This window comes from Telopea speciosissima, chromosome 10, assembly GCF_018873765.1.
Source record: "Telopea speciosissima isolate NSW1024214 ecotype Mountain lineage chromosome 10, Tspe_v1, whole genome shotgun sequence".
Lineage (NCBI taxonomy): Eukaryota > Viridiplantae > Streptophyta > Magnoliopsida > Proteales > Proteaceae > Telopea > Telopea speciosissima.
The window spans coordinates 55,608,144-55,634,973 of NC_057925.1; the positions used below are offsets into that span (position 1 = coordinate 55,608,144).

The 26,830-nt window shown below is 40.2% G+C and overlaps 2 protein-coding genes across 15 annotated transcripts in view; one reads left to right on the plus strand and one right to left on the minus strand.

Annotated features, from left to right (window-relative positions):
* Positions 1-5,778, plus strand: part of LOC122641975 (5'-3' exoribonuclease 4-like) — a 40,436-nt gene extending 34,658 nt beyond the window's left edge. For 2 of the 3 annotated variants that reach the window (XM_043835329.1, XM_043835330.1), the window contains 2 exons: positions 4,614-4,696; positions 4,991-5,778. In XM_043835329.1, the coding sequence (XP_043691264.1) occupies positions 4,614-4,696; positions 4,991-5,510 (603 nt within the window). In that variant the 3' untranslated portion in view covers positions 5,511-5,778. Of the gene's footprint in view, positions 1-4,579; positions 4,698-4,990 lie in introns of those variants that run through there. The other variant, XM_043835331.1, reaches the window with a different exon arrangement.
* Positions 120-26,830, minus strand: LOC122641976 (imidazoleglycerol-phosphate dehydratase 1, chloroplastic-like). 12 transcript variants are annotated; one of them, XR_006329995.1, is made up of 8 exons: positions 26,552-26,830; positions 26,277-26,407; positions 25,812-26,144; positions 22,889-22,963; positions 21,795-21,857; positions 20,956-21,065; positions 14,969-15,088; positions 120-130 (listed from the first exon to the last, which is right to left on the minus strand). XR_006329995.1 is itself a non-coding variant. In XM_043835339.1 (8 exons), exons 1-8 carry the CDS (start codon positions 26,775-26,777, stop codon positions 15,061-15,063), a joined length of 822 nt encoding a protein of 273 aa, XP_043691274.1. In that variant the 5' UTR covers positions 26,778-26,830; the 3' UTR covers positions 14,745-15,060. The 12 variants fall into 12 exon arrangements, 9 of the variants coding, with proteins under 9 accessions (XP_043691274.1, XP_043691273.1, XP_043691272.1 ...); XM_043835339.1 differs by lacking the exon at positions 120-130 and having other exon boundaries at positions 14,745-15,088; positions 25,812-25,904; positions 26,040-26,144; positions 26,277-26,398; XM_043835338.1 differs by lacking the exon at positions 120-130 and having other exon boundaries at positions 14,745-15,088; positions 25,812-25,904; positions 26,040-26,144.

Sequence of the window (26,830 nt, forward strand, 5' to 3'; positions counted from 1 at the left end):
ATTTTCACAACATGATTTCTACTCAATTTGATGCTAAAATCAGAATTCTTCGGTTTGATAATGGCACTGAGTACTCGGTTGGGACATTTCAGTCCTATTTTTCTTCCCATTGGATTATCCATCAAACATCCTTTGTTGATACTCCACCTCAAAATAGAGTGGCAGAGAGAAAAAACCGTCATCTTCTTGAGGTTGCTAGGTCCCTAATGTTTGCTATGAATGTTTCTGTTTGGTTTTGGGGAGATGCTGTTACCACTGCAACCTTTCTTATTAATAGGATGCCCTCTCGTGTCCTAAATAATAAGAGTCCCATATAAACTCTTCTTGGTACTACCACATTTCCGGTCCCTCCTAAAGTTTTTGGCTGTGTTGCTTTTTTTCGTAATCACCATGTCCATGGGAAATTAGATCCCCGGGGTCTAGATGTACATTTTTGGGGTACTTTGCTACCCAAAAAGGATATAAATGTTACTATCATTTCTCTCGAAAAGTCTTCATTTCCATGGATGTTATTTTTCAGGAAGATGTTCCCTGCTACCCTGTCCCTCTTCAGGGGCAGTCTGTTCACCAGGAAGGGGTCCTTCAAATTCCTATAGATCTACCATGGGAAGAAGAGGATGTTCTTGAGGATGGGGTTGCTAGTCAGGAACAGGAGCAAAGCCAAAGTGAGGTTCTTGTTCAGGGGGAGACTGAGCAAAGCCAAAGTGAGGTTCCTGTTCAGGGGGAAACTCCTGTGCCTATTGAAACCACCATTTAGCCAGGAAAGGAAAAAATGGTTCAAGGAGATAAGTCACTTCAGATATATGCCAGGAAGAGAAAGCACAACCAACAGACCTACTACCATCTCTCCTACAGAATTGACTGAAACAGTTCCAAGTAATACTAACTCTGAGCCCTCTGGTAAGCTTCCATATGTTCCTCCTTATGATCCTACTTTAGATCTTCGTATTGCTGTTAGGAAAGGTAAACGTAGTTGTACTCATCACCCAATTTCTAATGTGGTTTCTTATGACTCGTTGTCTCCTAGTTTCCAAACCTTTCTTTTTTCTTTGTTCTCTGTTTCGCTTCCTAACTCCTGGCAGGAGGCAGTGGCACATTCAGATTAGAAAGAAGCTATGGAGGAAGAGATGAGAGCCCTTGGCAAAAATAGCATGTGGGATTTGGTTCAGCTTCCACTGGGAAAGAGAGCTGTAGGGTGTGAATGGGTCTTTGCTGTCAAACACAAGGCTGATGGAAGTATTGAGAGATATGAAGCCAGGCTGGTTGCTAGAGGCTTTACCTAGACATATGGGATTGATTACCAGGAGACGTTTGCTCCGGTAGCTAAGATGAACACTATGAGAGTTCTCCTGTCTTATGCAGTAAATCAGGGATGAAACTTTTTTCAGCTTGATGTAAAAAATGTGTTCTTGCATGGTGACTTGGTTGAAGAAGTCTACATGGACATTTCACCAGGTTTTGATTCTCAGAAGACTCAGGGAAAGGTGTGTAAGCTCAATCGAGCTCTTTATGGGTTGAAGCAATCTCCTAGGGCGTGGTTTGGTAGGTTTCATAAAGCTATGCTCTCCATATGGTTCAAGTAAAGCAATGCAGATCACACACTTTTTATTAAAAGGACTACCAAATATGTGACAATGTTGATAGCATAGTTGTCATGGCGCCGCCATGGCGTCTTGGCGCTGGAGAAACTGGCATATTGACCTTCGACATGGCTCATGTATAAATATCGCCCGATATGGCGTACATGGCGTCGGCATGGACGCCATATCACGATATATGGGCATATCGGTCGATATAAGTGTAAAAAACTCAGGTTTAAAATTTTTTTTTTTAAAAGCTTAAATGCTTTTTCCTTTAATTGTATTGGTCACATTAACATTAAAAATTAAAACCATTAAAGATTAAACAGAACACTTTAGTAGTATTCCCTAAATCCCTAATTGGAATTGAAATTTGGGGATTTTAGAAATCGCAAAGTTTGTCAAGACAAAAGAGAGACTTCGTGAGACGTCTGGAGACTGAAGGAGTCAAGAAGACGAAGAAGTGAGAAGAAGAAGAAGAAGAAGAAGAACTGAAGCTGGAAGTCTGCAACTCTCGGCAAGTTCGAACCCCTCCGGCAACCTCCAGGTAAGTAATTTTTTATTTTTTATTTATTTGGTTCTTCTTCTTCTCCAATCTCCTCCTAGTCCTCCGTGAGTGCGACTCGATCCTTCTTCTTGATTCTTCTTCTTCTTCTTCGTCTTCTCACTTCTTCTCTTCTTCACTTCCGCATTCTTTCTTCTTCTAACTTCTTCTTCTTACCTTGCGAGTTGCGGTTTGCACACGATGACAGACCTCAGTTTTTTTTGTTTTTTTTTCCTTTTTTCTTCTTCTTGCCTTGTAGTTGCAGGCTTGCTTACAGTCGTAGACCTCTCAGTTTTTTTTTTACTTTTTTCTTCTTCTTGCCTTGCAGTTGCAGGCTTGCACATAGAAAGAGAAGGTGTTTTTTTTTATCTTCTTCTTGCCCTGCACACAGCCACACATACACAATTACACACACAGAGACAGGGAGAGAGTCGAGAGACAGAATGGGGGGGGGGGGTGGAGGGATTTATTACAGCGTAGTTCTCTCGTTTTTTTCCCCCTTCTTCTTGCCTTGCGATTGCGAGCTTGCGATCCACAGAGATGGTGTTTTTTTATATTTTTTCTTCTTCTTACCTTGCACACAGGCACACAGGCACACATACACAGTTATTTGATAGGCTAATCTATGTTTTCATACTTTCATGTACACTAATGGATATTACTCTTTCATGAATTAAATCATAGTATATTGGTAGTACACTTTCATGCTGATTTTTGATGTTATAAGATATATACTATAGCATACTAAATGACATTAAAAATAGAGAAAATAAAAAATAAAACATGGTCGACATGCTCGCCATGGCGGGCGACATGTCGATATATCGACGTGACACCCCTCCACCGACTTGGATCGCCGTGACGCCGTGACAACTATGGTTGATAGTGTATGTGGATGACATAGTCATCGCAGGGAGTAGCCAGGGGGAGATTGATTCTTTAAAGAAGTTTCTGGGTACTGAGTTTGAGATCAAAGATCTGGGTAAGCTTAGGTACTTCTTGGGTATTGAGGTTGCCTATTCAAACAAAGGAATCTCTTTATCTCAAAGAAAGTACACCATGGATCTATTATCTGAGATAGGTATGTTGGGATGTAAGCCAGCTGACACCCCTGTAGAGCCTAATTGTTACCTTCGGTCAAAAGAAGGGGAACCTGTAAATAGAGAGCAGTACCAGAGATTGGTAGGACGACTGATTTACTTGTCCCACACTCGTACAGATATTGCCTTTGCATTAAGTCTGGTAAGCCAGTATATGCATAACCCCTATTCTACACATTTAGATGCAGTCCACAGAATTTTGAGATATTTGAAAGCTTCTCCTGGGAAAGGAATTTTGGTTTCTCCTTATGGTCACATGAAGTTTGAAACATATACAAATGCAGATTGGGCTGGATCACCTGATGATGGGCGTTCTACTTCTGGTTACTGTACTTATGTTGGAGGAAATCTTATCACCTGGAGGAACAAGAAGCAAACAGTTGTGGTTCGTTCTAGTGCAAAGGCTGAGTTTCGGGCTATGGCCCAAGGTATTTGTGAGGCTCTCTGGCCCCAAGGGTTGTTGCAAGACCTTGGAATTAAGGTTGATATGCTATGCGTTTGTACTCTGATAGTAAGTCTGTAATCAGCTTTGCTCACAATTCTGTTCATCATGATCGAACAAAGCACGTGGAGATAAACCATCATTTCATTAAAGAGAAACTTGATAGTGGGCAGATGTGCATCACTTTCGTTCCTTCAGATGATTAGCTTGCGGATGTTCTTACCAAAGGCCTAAGTTTAAGTTGTTTAGTTCTATTGTTAGCAAGTTGGGCATGATTGATATCTATGCACCAACTTGAGGGGGAGTGTTGTAATATGGGTACAAGGGTAGAATTGTCAATAGGGATATTTTGGTCTTGTACTCATTCAAGAATTTTCTATTCTACATTATAAATAAAGCTGGCTTCTGTCTCATTGACCCAAGTCATTCTCCCAATTTCTAAGATTTCATCAAAAAGAAAGGAATATAAACCAAGTGGACAAGAAACTCTGAGAACTCTGCTGACCAATCCTACTCATGAGGCCCCTACGTTTGCCTTTCTTTCTAAGAAAATAGAGAACTGAGCAGAGTCGGAAATATTATTATTACACAACTGGACAATCTGAAAATCAAACCCAATACTGACACCAAGGAAGGGAGTTATTTAGGTTCATTGCGACCCAATCCCCTGGGTATGCATGTTCCTTATTCTTAGTTGTCCAAAAGACCCAATGGGTTTAGTAAATTCTCTTCTATTTTAGAAACATTTGTATTCTGTTGCATTGCTTTGTAAATACTTTAAATGATATTGATGTTTTTGGGGTTTGTATATTTGATTATTTTTAGAAATCGTTATGGTGCAGTGTACGTGCATTTTTAGGTTTATGATAGTTGTCTATTTTTAGAAATTGTAATGTTCCAATGTGTGCTCCAGGGATGCTCATGTCTGACATTTAGTTAACTGACAGATTATAAAACCTTACGACGTAAAACCATTCCCCGTGTTATGGCATGAAGACAACAGTGGACGGCGTTCACAATTCAGAGAGAGGTAACATCACACTTCTTTAAATTTTACAACAGAAAGCCCATGAATCCTATAAGAGGATATATCGGTAACTGTATACAGGTGATCCTTCTTTGCATCAGTGTAGTGAATTGTTGATGGTGGCCTTGAAACTCATCAAACAGAATATTCCTCTGTTTTGATCTGCTAAGGAAGGGATGGATGAGACTATAGTCTCTGCACCTTTACTTCTTGGACTTTATTATGATTAGTCATGTTTTCTTATTTGTAGAATTGGAAAAAAGTGTTCCCAACATTTATTTGATTCTCTTTTTTCAGGCCACTTGTACCACGGGCTATATCTGGACCCCTTTTGGGAGAAGCAGCTCATCGGCTGCTTAAAAACACACTTCAAATCAAAGCTAACACCGCGACTTCCTCTGCATTGTTGGATGCCCCACTTAAGAGGAATTTTCATAACCAGATGGTCAATAGGCCTTGGCCAGCTAGACCTTCTGGATATGAAAGAGGATTTCCTCAGGACCTGAATTATTACAATGCACATTACAACCCTCCTCGAGGCACCATTACTAGCTCAAGAACAGGCCCAAATTTCCATGAGATGCAAGGCAACAGACAGAATTTTAGGGCACAAGATGGGCAATCGTATCAAGAACAGTATAACTTGAATACAGGGCTGGCTGCCGTGACGATTGAAGAAGGGGTGAGATCTTGGCCACATAATGGGGTGCAAAATGCTGAATATTCACCAAACCTACACCAGTCAACTGATTGGAATTTGGGGTCCCCACCATTGCCACCGACCAATTGGATTGACAGGCAACGACCTAGAAATTAAGGCTTCTATTCTAGACAACAGGAAACTGTCTCCAATGGTGAGAAGCAGATGAAGCAGGTTTATCAAGTGAGACGCGAGCAACCCAGGAAATGCCAAATCCTGGGAATGACCGGTGATTTTTGGTGCTCTAATGGATACTTTTTCTTTATTTTTTATTCTAGGTTCTTGCATGACAAGTGTAACATAGGGCAAGTGGACTATATTTAGAAAATATGATGGTGGAAAGATTACCTTCGGAAAGAATCCCAGATTTTTTTATTTTTTTTTTGTGATGTGGGAAATCCCAAAATAAAAAATTCTGCCATATCTGATGGATTAGGATATGGGGCAAACCGAATTTTTATCTTGCGGTTCTCTGACCGGTGCGGTTCCTTAGTGCCTTTCACAAGAGGAGGGTGGACTTCACCCGGGCTGAGCGTTCGGTCAGTGTCAGGGTGGGTCCTACCCCCCTCTTGTGAGAGGCGCTAGGGAACCGCACCGATCAAGGAACCGTAGAGACGATAACGATTCGGGGCAAACCCCCTTCGTCCAGTTGGGGGTTTTGTCATCTCCAATCGTGGGCCCATAGGCCATTAGGAGTTGTCATCCCGACTCAAGGAAGGGCGGCTAGGGGATGTACGCGTCCGTTTTGTGTGTGTGCTGTGTGTTGTGGGGGGGGGGGGGGGGGGAGAGGAGGGGTGGAGTCAAACATGTGATCTCTCGATTGTTTTGGGGAGGTTGTGTTCAAAATGAACTTTTTGTAGACACTCATCAAATAGAACCTTATGCAGTGGCCCCCCAGTATCTTGAGTAGCAATAATGGTCAGGTTGTTGTGCTGAATGAGTTGGCGCCAGGTGCTCGACAAAATGCATTAGTCAAGTTGGGGCTGGATTCCTCACGCCTGCCACATAGCAGCCCTCTCAAAGGTACCAATCCTCCTATACTAAATCATGGGGTGGGGAAGTCAAATATGTCATCTCTTTCTGGACTTAAGTTAGGCCTCTACTGCATTGGCAGCTACCACCATGCCAAGAAACGCTTCCCATGGGAATCTCAATCCTTTGAAGGCTTTTGTTGTTGAATAGGATTTGCTATATATAAGTGCATATTTTTTGGCTATCTCATGATTTGGTTACCATGAAACTTTGGGAGAAAATCATTGAAGTTGACTTAAGAAGAGAAATTGATATATCTGAACCAATTTGGTTTTATGTCAGGGCGATTAATGACATAAGCTATTTACCTTCTTAGGAGGCTTATGAAAATCTTTAGAGCTTACAAAAGGAATCTATATGTGGTTTTCATCGACCTAGAAAAGACCTATGATAGAGTTTCTAGAGAGCCCATTGGGCATGTCTTAGGGAAGAAAAGGAACTCAAGTATCTATGTGGATATAATTAAGGACATGTATGAGGGCATGGTGACAAGTATCAAAACAGCAGAGAGACAAAATAATGAATTTCCAATTATAATTGGGTTACACCAATGGTCAGTTCTAAGCCCTTATTTGTTTGCACTCATCATGGATGATTTAACCGGACATTTTCAAGAGGAGGTCCCTTGGTGTATGTTTTTCGTTGATGATATTGTTTTGATAGATGAGACGGTGGAAAGGATTAATGCGAAACTGGAATTATGAAGATCAAACTTAGAATCAAGAGGTTTTATGTTAAGCAGAACAAAGACAGAATATATGATGTGTAACTTCAATCAGGAGAGGTGATGAAGTGGTGAAACTTGAGGAGCGAGAGCTCCCACAAAGTGAATGTTTTAAATACCTAGGGTCAACCATTAACAAAGAGGGTGATATAGAGGATGATGTTTCCCGTAGAATTAAAGTGGGATGGATGAAGTAGAGAGGAGCATCAGGAGTTTTATGTGACAAACGCATGCCTATTAAGCTAAAGGGAAAATTCTATAGGACAGTAATAAGACCAGCGATGACATATGGAGCGGAATGTTGGGCAGTTAAGAAGAGTAATATAGATAAGATGAGTGTAGCGGAGATGAGAATGTTGAGGAGGATGTGTAGCAAGACCAGGAGAGATAGGGTGAGAAATGTTTGTATTAGAACCGAAGTGGGAGTTGCACCAATCCAGGACAAGCTTTGTGAGAGCCGCTTGAGGTGGTTTGGTCATGTCCAAAAGAGACCCATGAATGCACCAGTTAGGAAGAGTGATTAGATTCAATTTGAAGGAGCTAAAAGAGGTAGGGACAGTCCTAAAATGACTATTGGAGAAGTGGTGAAAAAAGATAAGCATATGGTAGGGTTCGATCCTAGTATGATCATGGATAGAGTTGTTTGGAGGACAAGGACCCTTGTAGCCAACTCCTAGTAGGGGGATGTTCCTAGGATGCTGCTGTGACTATTGCTTTGACTTTTTCCTTTAGTAATTATATTATATTATATTATATTTATTTATTTTTAATCCTCTTTTACCGTTTCTTCCTTCTACTACTCTTGTATTACTGTCATGATCTTTTCTGATCCATGTAGTTGACCCCATTTAGTTGGGATAAGGTTATGATTGTTGTTCTTCCCTTCCCCCCGTCCCCCTCCTATCAATAGAAAAGGGCAAATGATCGTTGTCTTGTCGTGTAGCATTTGAGAGGGGGGGGGGGGGCAATAATAATGCATATAGGGGCATTAACATAGAAGTAATTTTTGATTTCATAGGAGGCAAGACGGTACTTTCATGTACTACTGTTTCTAGGTGCATGAGCCACATGATTAGGTAATGTTCTCTTTTACCAAAAGAATACATACAAAAAACCCAAAAAGAAAAGATTACATTATCACCTCCTGATGTTTGCACTAAATATAGAGACACCCCTATGTTTCTAAATTATACAGCCACATCTCCTGAGTTTTAATTAGTTATTACAGTCAGCTCCACTCCGTTAATTAGGTGTTACAGTGTTAGTTAAGTTTGCCTTCAAATGACTAATATACCCCTAATGAGGTGTGAGCTTACCACTTTACCCATAGGTCATCCCTAACTTCAACCCCCCTGATACTTGAATTACAAAGAGGGTTTAGGGTTCTGGCACTCCTTCCTCTGAACTGCGACGACCCGGCGACATCTGCAGTTTAGGGTTCTCAACTCCATCCCCTGCCTGAAAAAATTGTGTATCTTTATAGGAGTTGAAGAAAGTTACAGTGTTCTAAAACCTCAATTTGTAGGTCTGGATTCTGGAAACGAGGGGAGTTTGGTTTGTTTCAGAATGGTTTGTTGATTGGTGCTGGTTCAATTCAAAGAGGGCATTGAAATTATATTTTTCTACCTTAAAAGAGAACGAGATATTTTTCTGAAGCTCACATTTGGGTTAAATTGTAGTGGTCGTTGTTTCAAATTGGCTTAAAATGGTGGATTCAACAACGACGTCCCTTCTTGGGCACCGTCCTGTGTCTCAATTTTCTCCTATCAAGGATGGTTTCCACAGGCGAAGAATGTTTGATTTTTGTCAGCTCCCCTCTGGGTCGACGGGTTATTAGCCCTTTTCTTGATTAAGGCTCTTGCAAAGGAAGGAACTCACAAAAGAGGCGAATTCGTAATTGAGTTCTCGCTTCTCGGTTCGAATTTGCAAACTTCTCATTTCTCTGTGAGTGGAAGATTTCTCAGCAAAGTGCATGTCTCCGTGTCTCTCTCCACCTTTACTAATTTATTCCTCTTTTATTGATTTTTTTTTTCTTCTTTTACGTTGGAAAAGACGAGATCGGTGCCGAAAAGCTGCAAAACAATTCTCTTTCTTCTTTTCTCTCTATCGATCTCTGGTCAGATACCACCTTCGATGCTTTTCTCCACCTATATGTATGGTTTTCATCTGAATTTCGCTATCAAAGTTTATTCACTTTTGTTCACGTTATTCGGTTCTTATATTCTCCGTGCAAGTTTCAATTGATATTTGATCATAGACCTCTCCTTTTGTATCCAATAAATTTCTTCGTCTGTAAAATACTTCAATTTTTTCTCTCTTTCTTGGGCAATTGGCTGTGAATTTTGATCAGAATTCTTCTGAAATTTGTTGAAATCGTTTTTAGTCCTTAAAATTTCGATCCTCTGTAAGGCGTGATTCCTTCCTTCTGATGTTTTATTTCGCATATCTGTTTCGACATACGAATTTCTCTTCAAAACCTCCCCTTTTTGTATTCAATTTTCTGTATATTTCTTCCATCATGTGTTTTTTTTATGAGCTATTTCAACTACCTAAGATTTCGCCTCAAAATTTGATATCCGAGGGAAGAGAGATCATCCCGGGATTTGAATGACTGGATAGATAAAAGCACACAACAAAGACCGTGTTTGTTGCCACCCCCAAATAAGGCAGATAATCCTTCTCTATGGAACTCACTACTACGGCAGGAAAGAATGGGGGCTGGGTGGTTGGGTGCAATCTTTGAATTGGAAGGAGTGCTTATTGAAGATAATCCTGATATTGAGAAGCAGGCATGGTTGGTTCTGTCCCAAGAAGTAGGTAAATCTCCACCACCAGCTTTCATGCTTAAAAGAATAGAAGGAATGAAAAATGAGCAAGCACATTTTGCAGGGATTTTTGAGGAATGGCTTACCGGCATTGGGTTTGCTGAACTTTTAGGGTTAACGGTGATAAGGGATAGGCGTGAGAGCAGGGGACATAAAATACGAGAGAAAATAGAGGGAGAAGAGATGAGTAATTGAGATGAGGGAGAGAAGACACAGATAATGGCAGGTGGAGAAGGGAATACCTGTGTGATGGAGTTACAGATCCAGCGATTTCGGCAACTGCAGTTTGGGGAAGAAGACAACGGTAAAGAGGGTTTGAATTGAATAGAGTTTTGGTCTATAATCTTAAGGGGCAAAATTGACAGTTCCCATTCAACATTATTTAACAAGATATTAGAAGAGGTTAAAGTTGGTATTTTACATTGTATTATTTAACACCGTTCACTAAAGGGGTGAGGCTGTATAATTTAAAAACACAGGGGATCATTCTGTATTTAATACAAACCTCAAAAGGTGACAATATAATTTTCCCCAAAAAAAAACCGAAAGAACCAAATTAATAAACTAGGGAAAGAACAAAAAAACAAAAACAAAAACAAACGATACAAGTTGCCATGTTCCCTGTAGGATGAAGAGACATCAAGAGAGTAACTAGCAGGCCGGCATTAAGACTGCTAGGTTGGTTCACAAATGTTCTGTTGATATGCTACAGTTTTTTTTTAAACCTATAGGGTGAGGAGTTCCTGCCTTGTAATGCCATGTCATATCATGGATGTCAATCTTGAGTTGCTTAGAGGTTTGAAACCATGTGTGAGACCTGGCATATGCAGAATGTATCGAGTTACCTCGTCTGTCTATATATTGGGAAATTTTTATTGTACCTAAAGTGGTGAACTAGAAAGTTATAAGTTTATTTATTTATTTATTTTACACTTTTAAGATGAGACATATTTTCAATGAAGGTAAATCCTGCTCTTTCACATAAATAATGTATTAAATAATTTTTGAGAATAAACTTAAGGATAACAAGTTTTTTTTTTTTTTTTTTTAATGAAAAGAAAATGAGTTTGTAGATTTGGCATAATGTGCTAAGATATGGCAGCTTAATAATAGATACAAAATTAAATAAACTGAGACTAATTTTGCTATCAAAATTCAAGTCAAAGAGCCTCCATGACCAGGGGTGAGCTTCTACATCTGTCAACCAGTTGGTTAGTTCTAGAGAGTCCATGGATTTTTTTCTTCTAAGGTTCCCTCACCCATACGATTGTGAGGTTCTTTTTACGGATGTTCGACACGTATCAGCGATAAATCCAACAGTTGACTTTTCAAAAATTAAGTTATTTATATACGTGTGACTCTCTCCCTCTCCTGTCGCCAGCCTTTCCACAAAACCACTCTTCCTCTCTCTCCTTTCTCCCCGCTCTTTTCTCAACACCACTCTGTTCTTCTCTCTCCTCTCACCACGTAAGCAGTTTTCCAAATAAAGAGTAACTCTCACGTCTCCTCTTTCCCGATCTCGTCTAACTCCTCTCTTTATACCATTTTCAAAAATCAACGAAGAGCGAAGCCGAGAGACAAAGACGGGAAGAACAAAAGACTTTATTCCATTCTTCCATCTAAAACCCTAACTTTGGTGGAAGAGATTGATTGATGCAAATACGTGAGAAGCAAACAAAAATTCTGTTGCAGAGAAAAAACTAATTTTTCATTCTGGTATTAAGGCTACGATTCCCAGCCCTAAAACCCTAACTTTATTCCACAACAGATGAGAGGGAACACTGGGTGAAACTTCAGTTCATAACCTCTTGATTCCAGAAAGGGTCTCTGATGGAACCGTGAAGGTAGGTTCACCCATTGGAGGGTAACCAACACACAAAGTTTCAGATTTATTAGAACAGATTCAAAGGAGATCAATCCACTCTTTTCTGGCTGCAAGTGTCACCCAGAACAGAGCATAGGTTGGGTACAACAAGATAGTTGTAATACTAACATAAGAAAAGTAATATTAAAGAAAAAGAGGAGTTATGGGGGAAACAGACCTGAGAGGGAGAAGAAGAAAAAGAAGAGAACTAAGAAATGAGATAGAGAGGGGAAGAACAAGGAGAAACACAGCTGGCTAAAATCCATCGCCAAACACCAAGGTAACACTCCAACTCCAAATCAAATATTATTTAAATCAGAAACCGTAATTTCCAACAACCAAAAGAACCCAAATCAAAAAGATCCTGAAGTTGAATGAGATTCAGATTTTTGACAAAAAACAAATAGAATCAAGGAGCCACCTTCGTAAACAATATCATCAGCGTGGAAGTCTTCAGTTTTACTCTTAATATTGAACCATTTCTAATCAGAGTCTTGGACCATGAGATCTTCATTGGAAGAATTAGAAGTCTGAAAAAAATGAATCTAGAAATAATGGATTGTAAATATTTGAATCGTACTTTCAAACCCTAAACGATTTGGGGCAAGTTCGAGTGCATCTGAGACCTTGATAAAATCGAAGCGTCTTTGTTAGTCCTTGGAGCATGCATCATTTTTTAGACCTAAAAACCTTATGGAAGTTTTTTTTCCCAGGTTATATCAATATAGAATGGAAAGGAGAGTTCTTTGGGGACATTTCTTTTCCTCCCCTGTTTTCAGTCTCAGGTGTTGGTGTTGTTCTGCACCTGTTTTCAGTTTCAATTCCGCTTCACCGCTTCAAAGGTTTGCCAAAGAACACCACCACTCCCACTCTTCTTCTTCACAGAACACCACCGTCCAACTCTCTGCATCTCTGAGCTCATGAAGGAGACGGTGGTGTTTCAATATAGAATGGAAAGTAATCGCTCTTCGTTTCTTTTTGGAAATGGAATAAAGAGAGGAGAGCGATGAGAGCGGGTAAGAGGAGACGTGATAGTTACTCTTTAGTTGGGAAACTGCTTACATGGAGAGAGGAGAGAGAAGACTAGAGTGGTTTTGAGGAAGGAGTGGAGAGAGGAGAGAGAGAGAGTCATAAGTAGATAAATAACTTAATTTTTCAAAAGCCAGCCATTGGATTTGTCACTGACACATGTCGAACATCTGTAAAAAAACCTCACAACCGTATGGGTGAGGGAACCTTAGAGGAAAAAAATCCATTGAAGCTGCAATAAACCTGTGGTTTAAAATAAGAGCTGATCTCCACCCACCTTTCAATGATCGATTTCAACTCCAGAAAGAAGGAGATTGATAATGAGCATGACTGTAGCAGATTGTGTAGTTTGAGTTTGGCTTTGATCTTCTATACCAACCGGGCTGAGATGAAGATCTCTTTCCCACCTTTGTATTTGTTTCACAATTAAGATAGGGTGGGTGCAGCTGTTCTTTGTTGAAAACTGTCTCAATCCTGTTGAGCCATATAAAGTACATTGTGATGGCCGTAATATAGAGAATTCTGTTTCCTTCAGATTTTGATAGTGCTGGATCAGAGATGAGTTGTGAAATGACATCAAACAGACTGGATCCTTGAAGATATTCTGTTCGGAAACTAAGTGAGCCAACAACCCAAATTCTCTCTGAAAGCGGACATGAGAGGAAAATATGCCAAGCAGTTTCAAATGTTTCATGGCAGATGGGGCATGCATTGAGATTGGGGTTTATTTTGGTTATGTATCCCCAGTTGATAGACCATCAATGAGGACTTTCCAAATGAAAACTTTAAATTTGGGATAAAGTTTCAGTTTCCAAACTCTGTTCCACAGTTTATTGTTATGATTCATGGTGCAAGTTGTAACACAGAGGTATGCAGCAGCACTTTTAGTGGATAAGATACCTGATTTGCTAGTAGTGGTGAAGAGTTGATCATTGTGGGATAAACAGTGTATTGGCTAATATTGGAGGCGAAGATGGCGGCAATCAGTGTTGTATTTCATGTTCTACCACTCATGAGCTCATTAACAAATTTATATCTTGGGTGAGGTAGAACAGTGTGTGTGGGGGAGAATGGGAGCCTTGTAGGTATGATATCCATGGGTCCGTCCATATGTTGACTTTTTTGACCTGTTCCGATGCGCCAGCAAACAATTTTCCTAAAATCTGGTAAAATTGATCGGATATTGTTCCAAGTCCAATATCCTGATTTATATGGAGTGGATGGGTTGAGGAGATACTTGTTGGGGAAATATTTGGCACAAAACTTTTGCCCCAAAGTGAATTTGGGTGCAAAAGCCTTTGTTACTGGTGCGCCCTCTCCAAAAGGAAGCACTGATAGAATCCAGTGTTGTAAAGAGATTTGAGAAAGAGGAAACAATACATTTGAAGAGTTGGGATGGAATTCAAAACTGATTTGATAAGAATTGTTCTCCCTGCTTAAAAAATCTCACTTGTGTTGGCAGTGTTCTTAGATGTAGCATTAAATAACGGGGAAAATTTACCTTCATCCATTGTGAAAGATTCACCTTGTCCTTTCTTTTGGTTCGATACTTCTATGTGCATAATAGTCTTCCCTCACCTCTTTTCTGTAATTTAGATACAATGCTGTCTGACATATGTATTGAAGAAGAAAATATTCTGGCACTAATGGTTAATATCTGTACTATGAAAACCTCTTATTTCACATTATGAGTTGCTTTGAAATCCATAGATAATGAAAATAGACATAAAAGGTATTGTGCCATCAGGGAATAATGTGGTCAACATATCACATCCCTTTGAAAAACATAGGCTTCAAAAGAGAGAGACAACGTCAAAAAAAATGAATGGCCTTGTACAATAAGAACTTCATTGGAGGGTAACTTAAAGAACTATGTATTCTGGAACTTCCGATTTTTGTACTTTTATCTTTCACCCAGTGCTCGTATAGACCTGAATACTTTGGATTCATTTAACATCTGTCCCACATTGAATTACCCAAACCTCGGAGAAAAGATTCAGAAGAATGATGAGAAATAAATCAGGACTTCTTGTTGTTTTTCACTTGGTTTCACCTTCTTCTGATGAAACTTACCGACATTAAACAATGCAATAGCATAAACGTGACCCTTTCATTTGAAAAGGGGGTGCATCTTATTGTAAACATTACCTCAAAGGCGCGTTGAACCCCATGTTACAAGTTGACCTAGCAACATCAGGAACGTGACAAAACCCCTTTGGAGCTGTAAACAAGAGAGAAGTACTATTTAGATTTTTTTTTTTAATAGAATTCAAGTTTCAGAATACTAGCCGCAGAATATTCAGAAACTGTGAGAAGTGGAAAGTTTTAGGATACTTTCAGAAACTTTGCAAGCGTTAGTTCTACAAAAAATGGTATCCAGTAGGGTTTGAGAAATGGTTCCCTCCTTTCCCCCTCCCTTGCAACAAAAAATGGTTCCTTCTGTATTTATTCTTTGTTACTCAACTGAGAAGCAGTCTATAAATGGAGATGCATTTCCTACATGAGATGGAAAACAAAAGGCAGATGTAATGGATATTTTTTACATCAAAGAGGAATAGAAGCTAGTGAGCACACTGATGGCCACTAAATGTTTCTGGAATTTTGCCAACTACATCTTGTTAGAAATTTGCAGTGTTTTCTATCAGTGAATAGGTTTGATATCTAAAAGGATTTTGCTGGAAAATCAATGGCATTAGAAGTGATACAAATTTGTTAACAAAACAGGAATTTCGTGAATGGCTTGAATGATCAATGAGATCAGTCAAGCTCTCTATTTATAATAATAATAATAAAAGAGATTACAAAGAGAAACACTGTTCACGATACTGTTCACGTGAACAGTGTCACAGCCCAAATTACAATCCTACCCTTGTTCAAAAGTACATAAATAAAGCATAAATAAAAAACCCAAAATACCCTTATAATATCGGGTAACACATCTCAACACTCCCCCTCAAGTTGGGGCATAGATATCACACATGCCCAACTTGACTAGACTAGGATAAAACAACTTCCCACTCAACCCTTTGGTGAAGACATCAGCCAGTTGATCTCCAGACTTCACAAAAGGAATACAAATCTGCCCACTCTCTAACTTCTCCTTGATGAAGTGTCTGTCAATCTCCACATGTTTGGTACGGTCATGCTGCACTGGATTGTGGGCAATGCTAATTGCTGCTTTGTTGTCACAGTACAACATCATTGAAAGATGAACAGAACCACGAATATCAAGGAGTAAACTCTGAAGCCACAGTAACTCACATATGCCCTGGGCCATAGCACGGAATTCAGCTTCAGCATTAGATCTTGCCACAACATTTTGCTTTTTACTCCGCCATGTGACTAGATTTCCTCCAACAAAAGTACAATAGCCGGAGGTAGATTTCCTATTAGGGTTACCACCCCAGTCAGCATCTGTGTAAGCCTCAATGCGAAGATGGTCATGAGGAGACAAAAGGATCCCCTTTCCTGGAGCTGACTTCAAGTAATGGAGAATACGAAGAACAACAGCCATGTGAGTGGAATAAGGATCATGCATGAACTGACTCACAAGACTCACAGCAATGGCAATATCTGGTCTGGTGTGGGAGAGATAAATTAGCTTGCCCACCAATCGTTGATATCTGCCCTTATCAACAGGTTAACCATCCTTCTCTTGCAGACGGGTAGTAGCTTCCAAGGGAGTGTCACAAGGATGACAACCAAGCAAACCAATCTCTGATAGTAAATCTAGAACATACTTTCTCTGGGAGAGAAAGATGCCTTTTGGAGAACGGGCAACTTCAATCCCAAGAAAATATCTTAGCTGTCCTAGATCTTTTATGTCAAATTCCCGTCCCAAGAAAGCCTTCAGGTGAAAAACTTCATCTGTATCATTACCAGTCACAACTATGTCATCAACATAAACTATGAGAAGAGTGACCTTTTCTCCCTTTCGTTTGATGAACAGAGTGTGATCAGCATGACTCTGTTTGTATCCACAGGAGACCATGGCTTTATGAAACCTACCAAACCATACCCGTGGAGATTGCTTCAACCCATAGAGTGCCCTTTTGAGCCTACAAACTTTCCCATGGGTCTTGTCAAAGGAAAAACCCGGAGGAACATCCATATAAACCTCCTCTTCCAACTCCCCATGAAGAAATGCATTTTTACATCCAATTGTAGGTCCTACCAAAGTTGACAGACAAGACAAGCGAAGACCGGACAGTGTTCAACTTTGCAACAAGGGCAAATGTCTCCTGGTAGTCGATCCCATAAGTCGAGTGAAGCCTCTCCGCCACAAGCCTGGCTTTATATCTATCCACCTGTTCCATCCGCTTCGCTTGACAACAAATACCCATTTGCACCCGACTGGTTTCTTACCCAAAGGAAGAACAACTAGCTCCCATGTCTCATTTTTAAGTAAGGCCATCATTTCTTCCATCATGACTGCTTTCCACTTTGGATCTGCAATCGCCTCCTACCATTTCTGAGGAATAGAAACAGAGGAAAGAGAAGAAACAAATGCACGATAGGAAGGAGATAAAGCATCATAGGAAATAACATTGGAGATGGGGTGTTGGGTGCATGACCTAACGCCTTTACGAACAGCGATAGGTAAGTCAAGGGAAGGATCCTTACCAGATGATGTAGTAGGGTCTGGATCTGGATCAAGTGCAGACGATTGTGGAGGTGGTAGTCTCAACTTGTCCCGTGCGCTCCCGGGTATATACCTTATCAACAGGATTTGATCGATCGGTCTACGCTCCCCCGAATAGGAGCCACTATAGGAGCCTGAATTACTGAGGGCTCCCCTTGAATAGAAGCCGGAAGAATATGCGACACATCTTCAAAACCCCGATCCCGCTCCCCGAAGAGGTTCCGGGAATAATATGACAAGGACTCATGGAAGACAATATCCATGGAGACAAAAAACGACGAGAAGGTGGATGGTAACACTTGTATCCTTTCGGGTCGCAGAATAGCCGAAAAATACAATCGAATGCTCCGTGGATCAAATTTCCCATGAGGATGATGATTGCGGACATAGCCAACACAACCAAAAACTTTGGGGGGAACCACAAAAGAGGAGGAGCCCTGGAGGAGATCAACGGGGAACGACCATCAAGGACACGGTAGGCACACGGTTGATGAGATAAGCGCGGTAAGAATGGCATCACCCCAGAGTGAGAAGGAACTGCCGTGCAAACATAATGGCCCGGCTACCTCGAGGAGATGTCTATTTTTCCTTTCAAGAACCCCATTACGGCGGGTGTGTCAACACAGCTGGTCTGATGGACAATACCATGTGCAACCAAATAAAGTTGGAACTGACCCTCCATGTACTCTCTGCCATTATCATTGCATAAAATGCGCAAGGTGGCATTGAATTGGGTCTGAACCATACGATGAAATAACTGAAAACAGCTGAAGACCTCACTTTTATGGCTCATCATGTACACCCAAGTGGTACGAGTATAACAATCAATAAACGAGACAAACCATCGATGACCAGAAAGGGAAGTACAACGGGCAGGGCCCCACACATCAGAATGAACCAAAGCAAAAGGAAACTCACTTCTTTTATTTAATGAAGAATAACTGGAACGAGTCTGTTTGGCCAAAACACAAGCTTCACATAAAAACTCATTCCTATTACAATGCTTAATCAAGCTCGGAAACAAAAGAGACAAAGTACTAAGGGATGGATGACCAAGTCGGCAGTGCCAGAGATGAAGGTCAGGGGAAGAGCTGTAGAGGAAGCCGAATGCAAAGTAGAAGGCTGACCCGGGTCAAGTAAGTAGAGACCACCCTGCATCTTACCACCCCCAATCGTACGCCCGTCTCCGGATCTGTATGACACAATAAGAAGGGAAAAAGTCGGTTTGCGATTCGGATCTCTAGTTAGACTACTAATAGAGAGAAGGTTGGTAGAAAAGGACGGAACATGCAAAACAGATTTTAATGAAAGGGTAGGGGAGCAGCGTATGGAACCCTTCCCATTAATAGGAGAAAGGGAACCATTAGCTACTCGAACACTGTCTTTGCCGGAAGATGGAGAATAAAGATGAAACACATGGGAGGAGCCAGTCATGTGGTCAGTGGCACCGGAATCTATAATCCAAGGACTGGATACAGCTGATGCACACAGACTACTAACTGGAGTACCTGAGGCAAAATTAGAACCAAGAGGGGCAGCAGTTGTAGATGCCGTAGTGGAGGCAACGAAAGAGGCCTGTAGCATGCGACGGAAAGCTAGGAGCTCATCCTGAGTAAGCCCAATGTCAGATGAAGGGGCAGCAGCAGCAGGAGTAGGAGAATCAGCCATATGAGCCTTGGGCTTAAACTTCCCACAGGCTTTCTTTTCCTCAAAATCAGCAGGCTTCCCATGGAGCTTCCAGCATTGAGCCTTAGTATGATAGAGCCTGTTGCAGTGTTTACACTTGACAGGACCTTTAGGGACAGCAGTACCACCATCAGTAGTGGTAAGAGAAGGAGTATTGGAAGCAACTTGCAAGGCGGAGCGATCAACAGTAGAGGAATGCAGCATAGCAGCCCGACGAGATTCCTCATTATGAACCAAGGCAAAGGCCTGTTCTAGGGATGGAAAAGGGGACTGCCCAAGTACTTGCACCCGAATAGGATCAAACTCCATATTTAGTCCAGCCAAAAAATCATAGACACGTATTTTGTCAACGTGTTTGCGATAGGCAGCCGATCGAGAGTGAGAGGGCGATAGTCGGAGTAATGATCCGATTGCGCCACATGTTCTTGAGGGCAGCATAGTATTTGGAGACAGAGAGCTCCTGTTGGGTAGTGGCATTAGCCTTCTTTCTAATCTCATAGACCTGTGCATCATTCCCCGTGCGACCATAAGTCTCTTTGGCACCATTCCAGATAGTATGGGCAGTGTCCAATAGAAGAAAATTGTCTGAGATATCCCCTTGCATAGAATGGATCAAGTAGGACATCACCATCGCATCATTCGATAACTACTTGTTGAGCTGAGAACCCTTTTCCCTTTGGTTTAGTTGTTGTCCCAAGAAGATGGCTAGTGAGGCCACGGCCAGCCTCTTGTCAAATAGGTAGACCGAGACCACTTCAGTAGTTAGAGCCATCAAGTTTGATTGGGGCAGCAAGAGGAAGAAAATCAGTCCGGGCTGGCCATCAATACGAAGAGGCGAAGAAGAATCTGAACCAGTCATTGCACAGAGTAACCAATCTTCAATGAAGCGAAGCAAACAGCCAAAAATATCCAAAAATTCTGGAATCGACCCCCAATAGAAAAGGGCTGTATTGGAGCAAAAAATCTCAGATATGTAGGCTGGGAATGATGTCGAATGAAGGCAGCAAGGGTGCCAATCAGATGCAGCAGGAACCAGCAGCCCAACCCCAAGATCGATTAACGTCAGGGTTTTTAAAAAAACCCTAAGAAGAGAGATCGATAAGGGGCTGGGGTCTTCAACCAATCTGATGAAGTGAATAGGGGCTGAGAACAATATCAAATAAAGATCCCACAATAGAAGATGCAGCCGAAATAGATGTAGAGGCCTGATCTCCAAAAAAAATAGGAATCTTCAAATCGCAGACAGTGCTTCAGCTCCACTCGATTCAAAAAGGAGGTATATTGGGGCAGCAACTAAATCATGACGATCACCTCAGTAGTGCTGCCCTAATGGGAGAAGAAGAACCAAAAGAAAGGAAGAAAGAAGAAGGGAAGAAGCTCGATGGAGGGAAGGAGAAAAAAATTGAAGGGAGGGAGGTGGGTTTTGAAAACCTAGATCAGAGTGTATTTGGCTCTGATGCCATGTTAACAAAACAGGAATTTCGTGAATGGCTTGAATGATCAATGAGATCAGTCAAGCTCTCTATTTATAATAATAATAATAAAAGAGATTACAAAGGGAAGCACTGTTCACGACACTATTTACGATACTGTTCACGACACTGTTCACGTGAACAGTCACAGCCCAAATTACGATCCTACCCTTGTTCAAAAGTACATAAATAAAGCATAAATAAAAAACCCAAAATACCCTTATAATATCGGGTAACACATCTCAACAAAATTTAACAGAAACTTTAACAATAATACTCCAAACAGACCTTGGAATAGAGCCGAGACGGCGTGGGTCATACTCCGTTGCTTTACGAAGAGCTCTAGCGAAAGTTTTGAACGTTGCTTCTATGATATGATGAGAATTTTTCCCAGCAAGCTGCATCCAGAAATTAAATTTTTTTGTTAAATTTCAAGATGTCATCGAGATAGGGTCATTCATTTTTCGTCTTCTTCACCATCTGAATTCCATATAGTTGTATATAAACCCAGACAACACATAAGCTAGATTTTGTACATCAGGCTTTACACTTATATTGTTTGCTTAACTAATACAACTTTACCAATTTATAAGAAAATGACTCTGCAAAAACTGGAGTGGGAAGTAAGAATCCTTTTAAATAATGAGGATCGATTTCATGAAGTTGGGAAGGCTAGAAAAAGCCTCCAATACAAGGTAAGGACAAAGTATCTCCAAGGTAGGCTTGTAATACATAGTGTTTAAGTGGCTCAGATGCTTTGCCTGCCCTTCCATCGGTGGCTATTCCTGTGCATAGTCCTCATACAGCAGGACTGCAGGAAATCCTGTCTATTTTAAGTTCCTATTTTTAGCTGCAATAAATAAAAGCAAAATTTAATCGAAAAGTAAATTAAAGAGATAATTCCCAAAATTCATTTAGTGTATTCAAGAATTTGATGAGGTACCACTAGTTTTACTTGTATTGTAAAGCCCCGAGAACTTTTATGATGCATTTTAAGCTGGATTGAATTTTACTCACCCAAAATTAATAACAAAGTTGGATTATCATTTTGACACATGAGAAGATTAGAGGCATATAAGGGACCTTAGAAACACTCCAAAAATTAACAAGAAGCAGAGCATAATTACCTGCTGGATGTGGAGTGTCATACCAGAAGTATTCACAATGGACTGGAAAAAGTGCTCCACAAGCTGAAGGAATCACAGCATCCATACCATGGGATCAATATATTTCATCCATAAGTAGAGAGTCAAGAGAAAAAGTAAAACAGAAGTCAAAAGCAAGAGGATCTCAGTATCTATTATGCAGTTTACCGAATGAAGACAAATGGAGGGACCTATCACTGAACATCATGGTTAAGGACATGGCTGGTTTGCCTCCACAAACCACTGCTGTGAGTGGGGGGGTATTTGATTTGAAGTACTTTGAAAAGAAATACCATTTCCTATATGGTTATCAGATTTCAAATCTCACAAAATAAAAAAAGCGGATAGCTATCTGTAACTTTAAAAATTTGGGGGCTGAAAAATGAAGCCTACACCAAACGGCGAAAAAGCTTTTAGCTTTATAGGGCTTCAGTAATAGCTCAATGATCTGTGGTTATGCCTGCTGCTTATACGGATTATATTACAGGGAAGGAAGTAAGGAACTAGAAGTGGGGTCTAAAAATTTTATTGAGCATATCAGATGAATTGCTTTTGTAGGAATCTTTTAAACAATCACAAGTCATAAAAAGCCTACAAGAAACATCCAATTTAAGATATCAATATTTATAGTCAGCACAAAATAGCTGGGAAGTTTATTTCTTAGGTAGGCCAAAATAGAGATAAATGGCAAAAATCAAAGGTTGGATTTAAAGTTTTAACTTCCAGGAGGCATGGCTTCCATATCACAATGTAATCTAAGATGCAAAACTAATTGACACTTAATGCGCAGAAATTTAAATGCAAAGGCACCCAAGAAAGTTGGACCATCCCCCACACCCCTTCCAAGCGAAAAAGAAATTAATAAAGAAATAAAAAAAGGTAGGCAGACCAGTAGCTTTGCTGAAACTGTGGAACTGGCAACTAGATAGACTACACACATTACTGAAGAAATCTACATGGCCTCAATAAGAAAAAACATCAACAAAACATTAACTACTTAATACCTCTATTTTGGAGTCTGCGAAACAGATTGAACTTGTTTATAAGGAGTTATTAGAGACAGTGAAGCAAACTACCTGGGTGTCATATCTTCCAACTCTCGCAGTGGGTATTTGTAAATCATAACTCAGATGAGGTCGCCCAGATAAATCCTGAACCAGAAATTATGCTAATAAGCAAACAACTTGTATTGAAGAAAGTAAATGGATACTGCAGAACATAGAGTAGGCATAATCTTTTAACCATCCCACCAATGTGGATGGTCTGTTATAGATTATGATGGTTAATACCAACCAGATTAGAATCACATCTGGGTAGGTGTTTGTTCATTATCTGATGCAATCTGACTTAAGTCATTCGACGTGCACATGCCCAATGCCACCTGAATTTTCATTATTTGACTGGGTAACTCACTGGATTTCCTAAATTAGGGTTGTCAATATACTGGCCCAGTTTAAATTTCAGGTCCAGGCTTGTCACTGTTTGTGCTCAAACCAACTGGATCCAGTGCCACATTTAAGAGACCAGAATGATAATTAGTAAAACAAGATCATCCGATAGACATATAAACAGTGGCTTTTGAAAAGACTGAAATTTGTTAGGAGTGAAAGATGTGTGAGTTACTAGGATACCCAGATAGTTATACCTTGGGCATAAAAAAGTCAACAAGATTTAAAAAAAAAATACAATACAGACAATTGCATGGAACTATGTGGAGACTCTGTAGTGCAATTCAGGGTTCTAAAAAGAATCCAGAAGCAAAGGACTTCAATAATACCAGGACCAATAGAAAATTAGTAGGAATAATATGTGGACAGATTAGATGAGCGATAGGAGAATTAAAATATCTCAGAATCTAGTGGCCTGAATACTCTGAAATTCTGGTTGAGTAAACAGTTTAATCAGGCATATCAATTGAACAAAAAATCCAGACAATCAGATCAGATCTAACAGATGGTTTCCAGTCACCTTATATTTTAAGCTGACTTCAAGAACTGAGAAAATAAGGTAAACATTGATGATCAGATATCAGAAATTGGTTAACAATAATGTAGACAGAATTCAGAAGTCAGATTTAAAGACTGGAAACAATGTCTCAACAGATTAATATGGTAGATATTCAGTATAAGATACTAGAGAATCAAGATGAGAAGAAGAAGAACAAGAATAGAAATTAAGGAGAAATAACACCTCAACATGATAAAGAACCAAACTACAAGTACAGAAGAATAAAGCAGCTGGCCAAAACAAAAGCCTTCACCCACATTTACACAACTCAACAGTGCCAAAACTCATACAAATCTCAATTCCTATTACTCAAAACATGCTTAATGGACAGGGGTATGTTTACTTATAGAAGGACTCCTAAAATTCCTAAGTAGACTCCTAAAAGGAATCCTATTCACTTTCACACACTGAATAAAGTAAATAGACTTAAACAGTACTCTATATTTGCTAATAAGTATCATAATCCAACTAAAACACTGAAAAGCTAAGACACTATTCCCGTATGAAAACTTAATCCCCCAAAGATGGGCTTATAAATTAGATGAAACCCATAGGACAAATAACTCAGGGCCTAAAGAAACCATCCACAGTCCAAAATAAGGTCTTCCTAGGCCAAATCAGACAGTTGTGACTGCATCATTCTGGTTTAATGCCATACGCATCCTTCTATTGCAGATTCATTAATTTCTGAGCTTGTCAGAAACTCCCATTTTTTCCTGTAAAATATTGAGGGTGAGGGGTTCTCCCAGTGGGTCGTGGGTTAGGCCAAATTGCAGGCAGCTCAGTTGGTGCTCAAGTTTCTGGGCATCTTGTGTCACATTACTCTCTGCATGCACCAAATTCAGCCCACTCACCAATCCAAAAAAACAAATCAGCCCAGTTGAACTTTGCCACAAATACTAATTGAGAATTCCATTTGTTTGAAAACCATTGAACAGCTGAAAATACAAGAGGAATTCCAATATTCAATGGGCCAAATGGTTGACATTGGATTTGAACTTGACACGCGGCCAGTTCAATTTGCAAGCCATCAGTCCAATGGTTAGAATGGCCAAATTAACCTAGCAACAAACTATGGCTGGAAGAAAGAAAGACTATCTCCATGATCCAATGAGAGTACTTTTCCAGTAGGTGGTCAAAGTGTTCAAACAATCTGAATTAAAATAGGATGGAAGAAATGGAGAGGTGCGTCCGGAGTGTTATGTGACCAACGTATTCCTTAAAACTTAAAGAAAAATTTTATAGGATAGTCATATGGCCAATTATGATGTATGGTATGGAATATTGGGCAGTTAAGAAGCATCATATAAATAAACTCAGTGTAGCTTGAGATGAGGATGTTGAGATGGATGTGTGGCAAAATTAGGAAGGATAAAGGAATGATCAAATTAGATCTGATTTGGGAGTAGCTCCGATACATGATAAGCTATGAGAAATTGGTTTGAGGTAGCATTTGTAATGGTCAACAAAGGCCTTTAGATGCTCCAGTATGGAGGAGTGTGATTTGATTTAGATTGAAGGAGCTAAAAGAGTTAGGGTAGACCCAAAATGACTCTGGGAGAAGTGGTGAGGAAAGAAATGCATAGCTTAGGCCCTGTATAAAGTATGCCTTCGAATAGAGCTGATTCGAGGAGGGTAAGGATCCATGTTGCCAACCCCATTTAGTTGGGATAAGGCTGAGTTGTTCTTGATGTTGTTATTCAGAGTAAAAGGCGTACGGTTAAAGAATCTAAAAATAAAGAGTATTCCGTAATTTCATAGATTTACTTTTAAAGAAAATTAAATCTATGAAATTAAGATTAAAAATATTTACATGTAGAATAGATGGTGGGTTTCAGTAAATGGTGAACATTTCTGTTCAGTGCAGTTGAGTCTATAAAGAAAAGAGTGCTTGTTCATGCCAATGGGTAAATCTTGCAGTTTCCATATAGACACACATTGTAGGTCACCATACTTGCTAACATCACGATCAAATATAAATAAACAATATACCAGTGAAACATGTATTAGAGCTTCATCAAGTGGAGCCGAAAAGTCTCCAAACCGGTTAATTCCTTTTCTGTCCCCAAGCGCCTGAAGAAGTGACTGCAAGAACAAGCCGAGTAAAGAAAATGGGCGAGTGTGAGAGCAAAAATCATGAACAGGCAATTTTGTAATGAGAAGTCCATGAAGGAAATAGCATAATTTGGAACAATCGATTATAACGCATTGGATGATCACCGTTCCAATCGCAAGAGCAACATCTTCATTCGTATGATGATCGTCAATATGAGTGTCACCAGAAGCCCTTACATGCACATCAAACAGGCCGTGCGATGCAAGTTGCTGTAAATAAAACAAAAAGACACGAGGGATAGGCGCTGAATCAGTTCTCAAAGGATACTGTGTTCGCGCAGAACCTCCCACTTTCCAAACTGCAGAATTAAAATCTAGAAATGGAAGTTCAAAATGACTCACATCCAGCATATGATCCAGGAATGGAATACTAGTGCTGCTGTCAGCGATTCCCGAGCCATCTAAATTTAGTTTCACGTATACATTCGTTTCTTTGGTCACTCTTTTGACCTCTCCGATTCGACCTATCGATGCTTAAAGTAGTCAACTCCACGCCTATCGTTTGCCGAAAGGACGAAACTATAGATTTAAACCGGCAACGAATACGAAAAATCTCACAGACATGAACTCAGTAGAACACTGATGCCCTAGGAATAAAATCAGGTTGAATTACCTACCTGCCTCAGGAATTGTTGTCACCGGCGAACCAGAACCATTTTCTCCATTTCCAAAGACACAAGAGACTGTTCTCTGAGGTTCCATATGTCTCAGATTCTGCGGCTGTGTGGAGAATTGCAAGCGCTTCGGGAGGATAATCGTAGAGAAATCCACAAAGCGAACCCTAGATTTCAGGGACTGAGACGGAGGACATGTCAGGAGAGCAGATTGTGAGAAGAGCTCCATCTGAGAGATGCTTCACATTTCGCTCTCACAGTGGAGTTTGATTTGAGAAACCT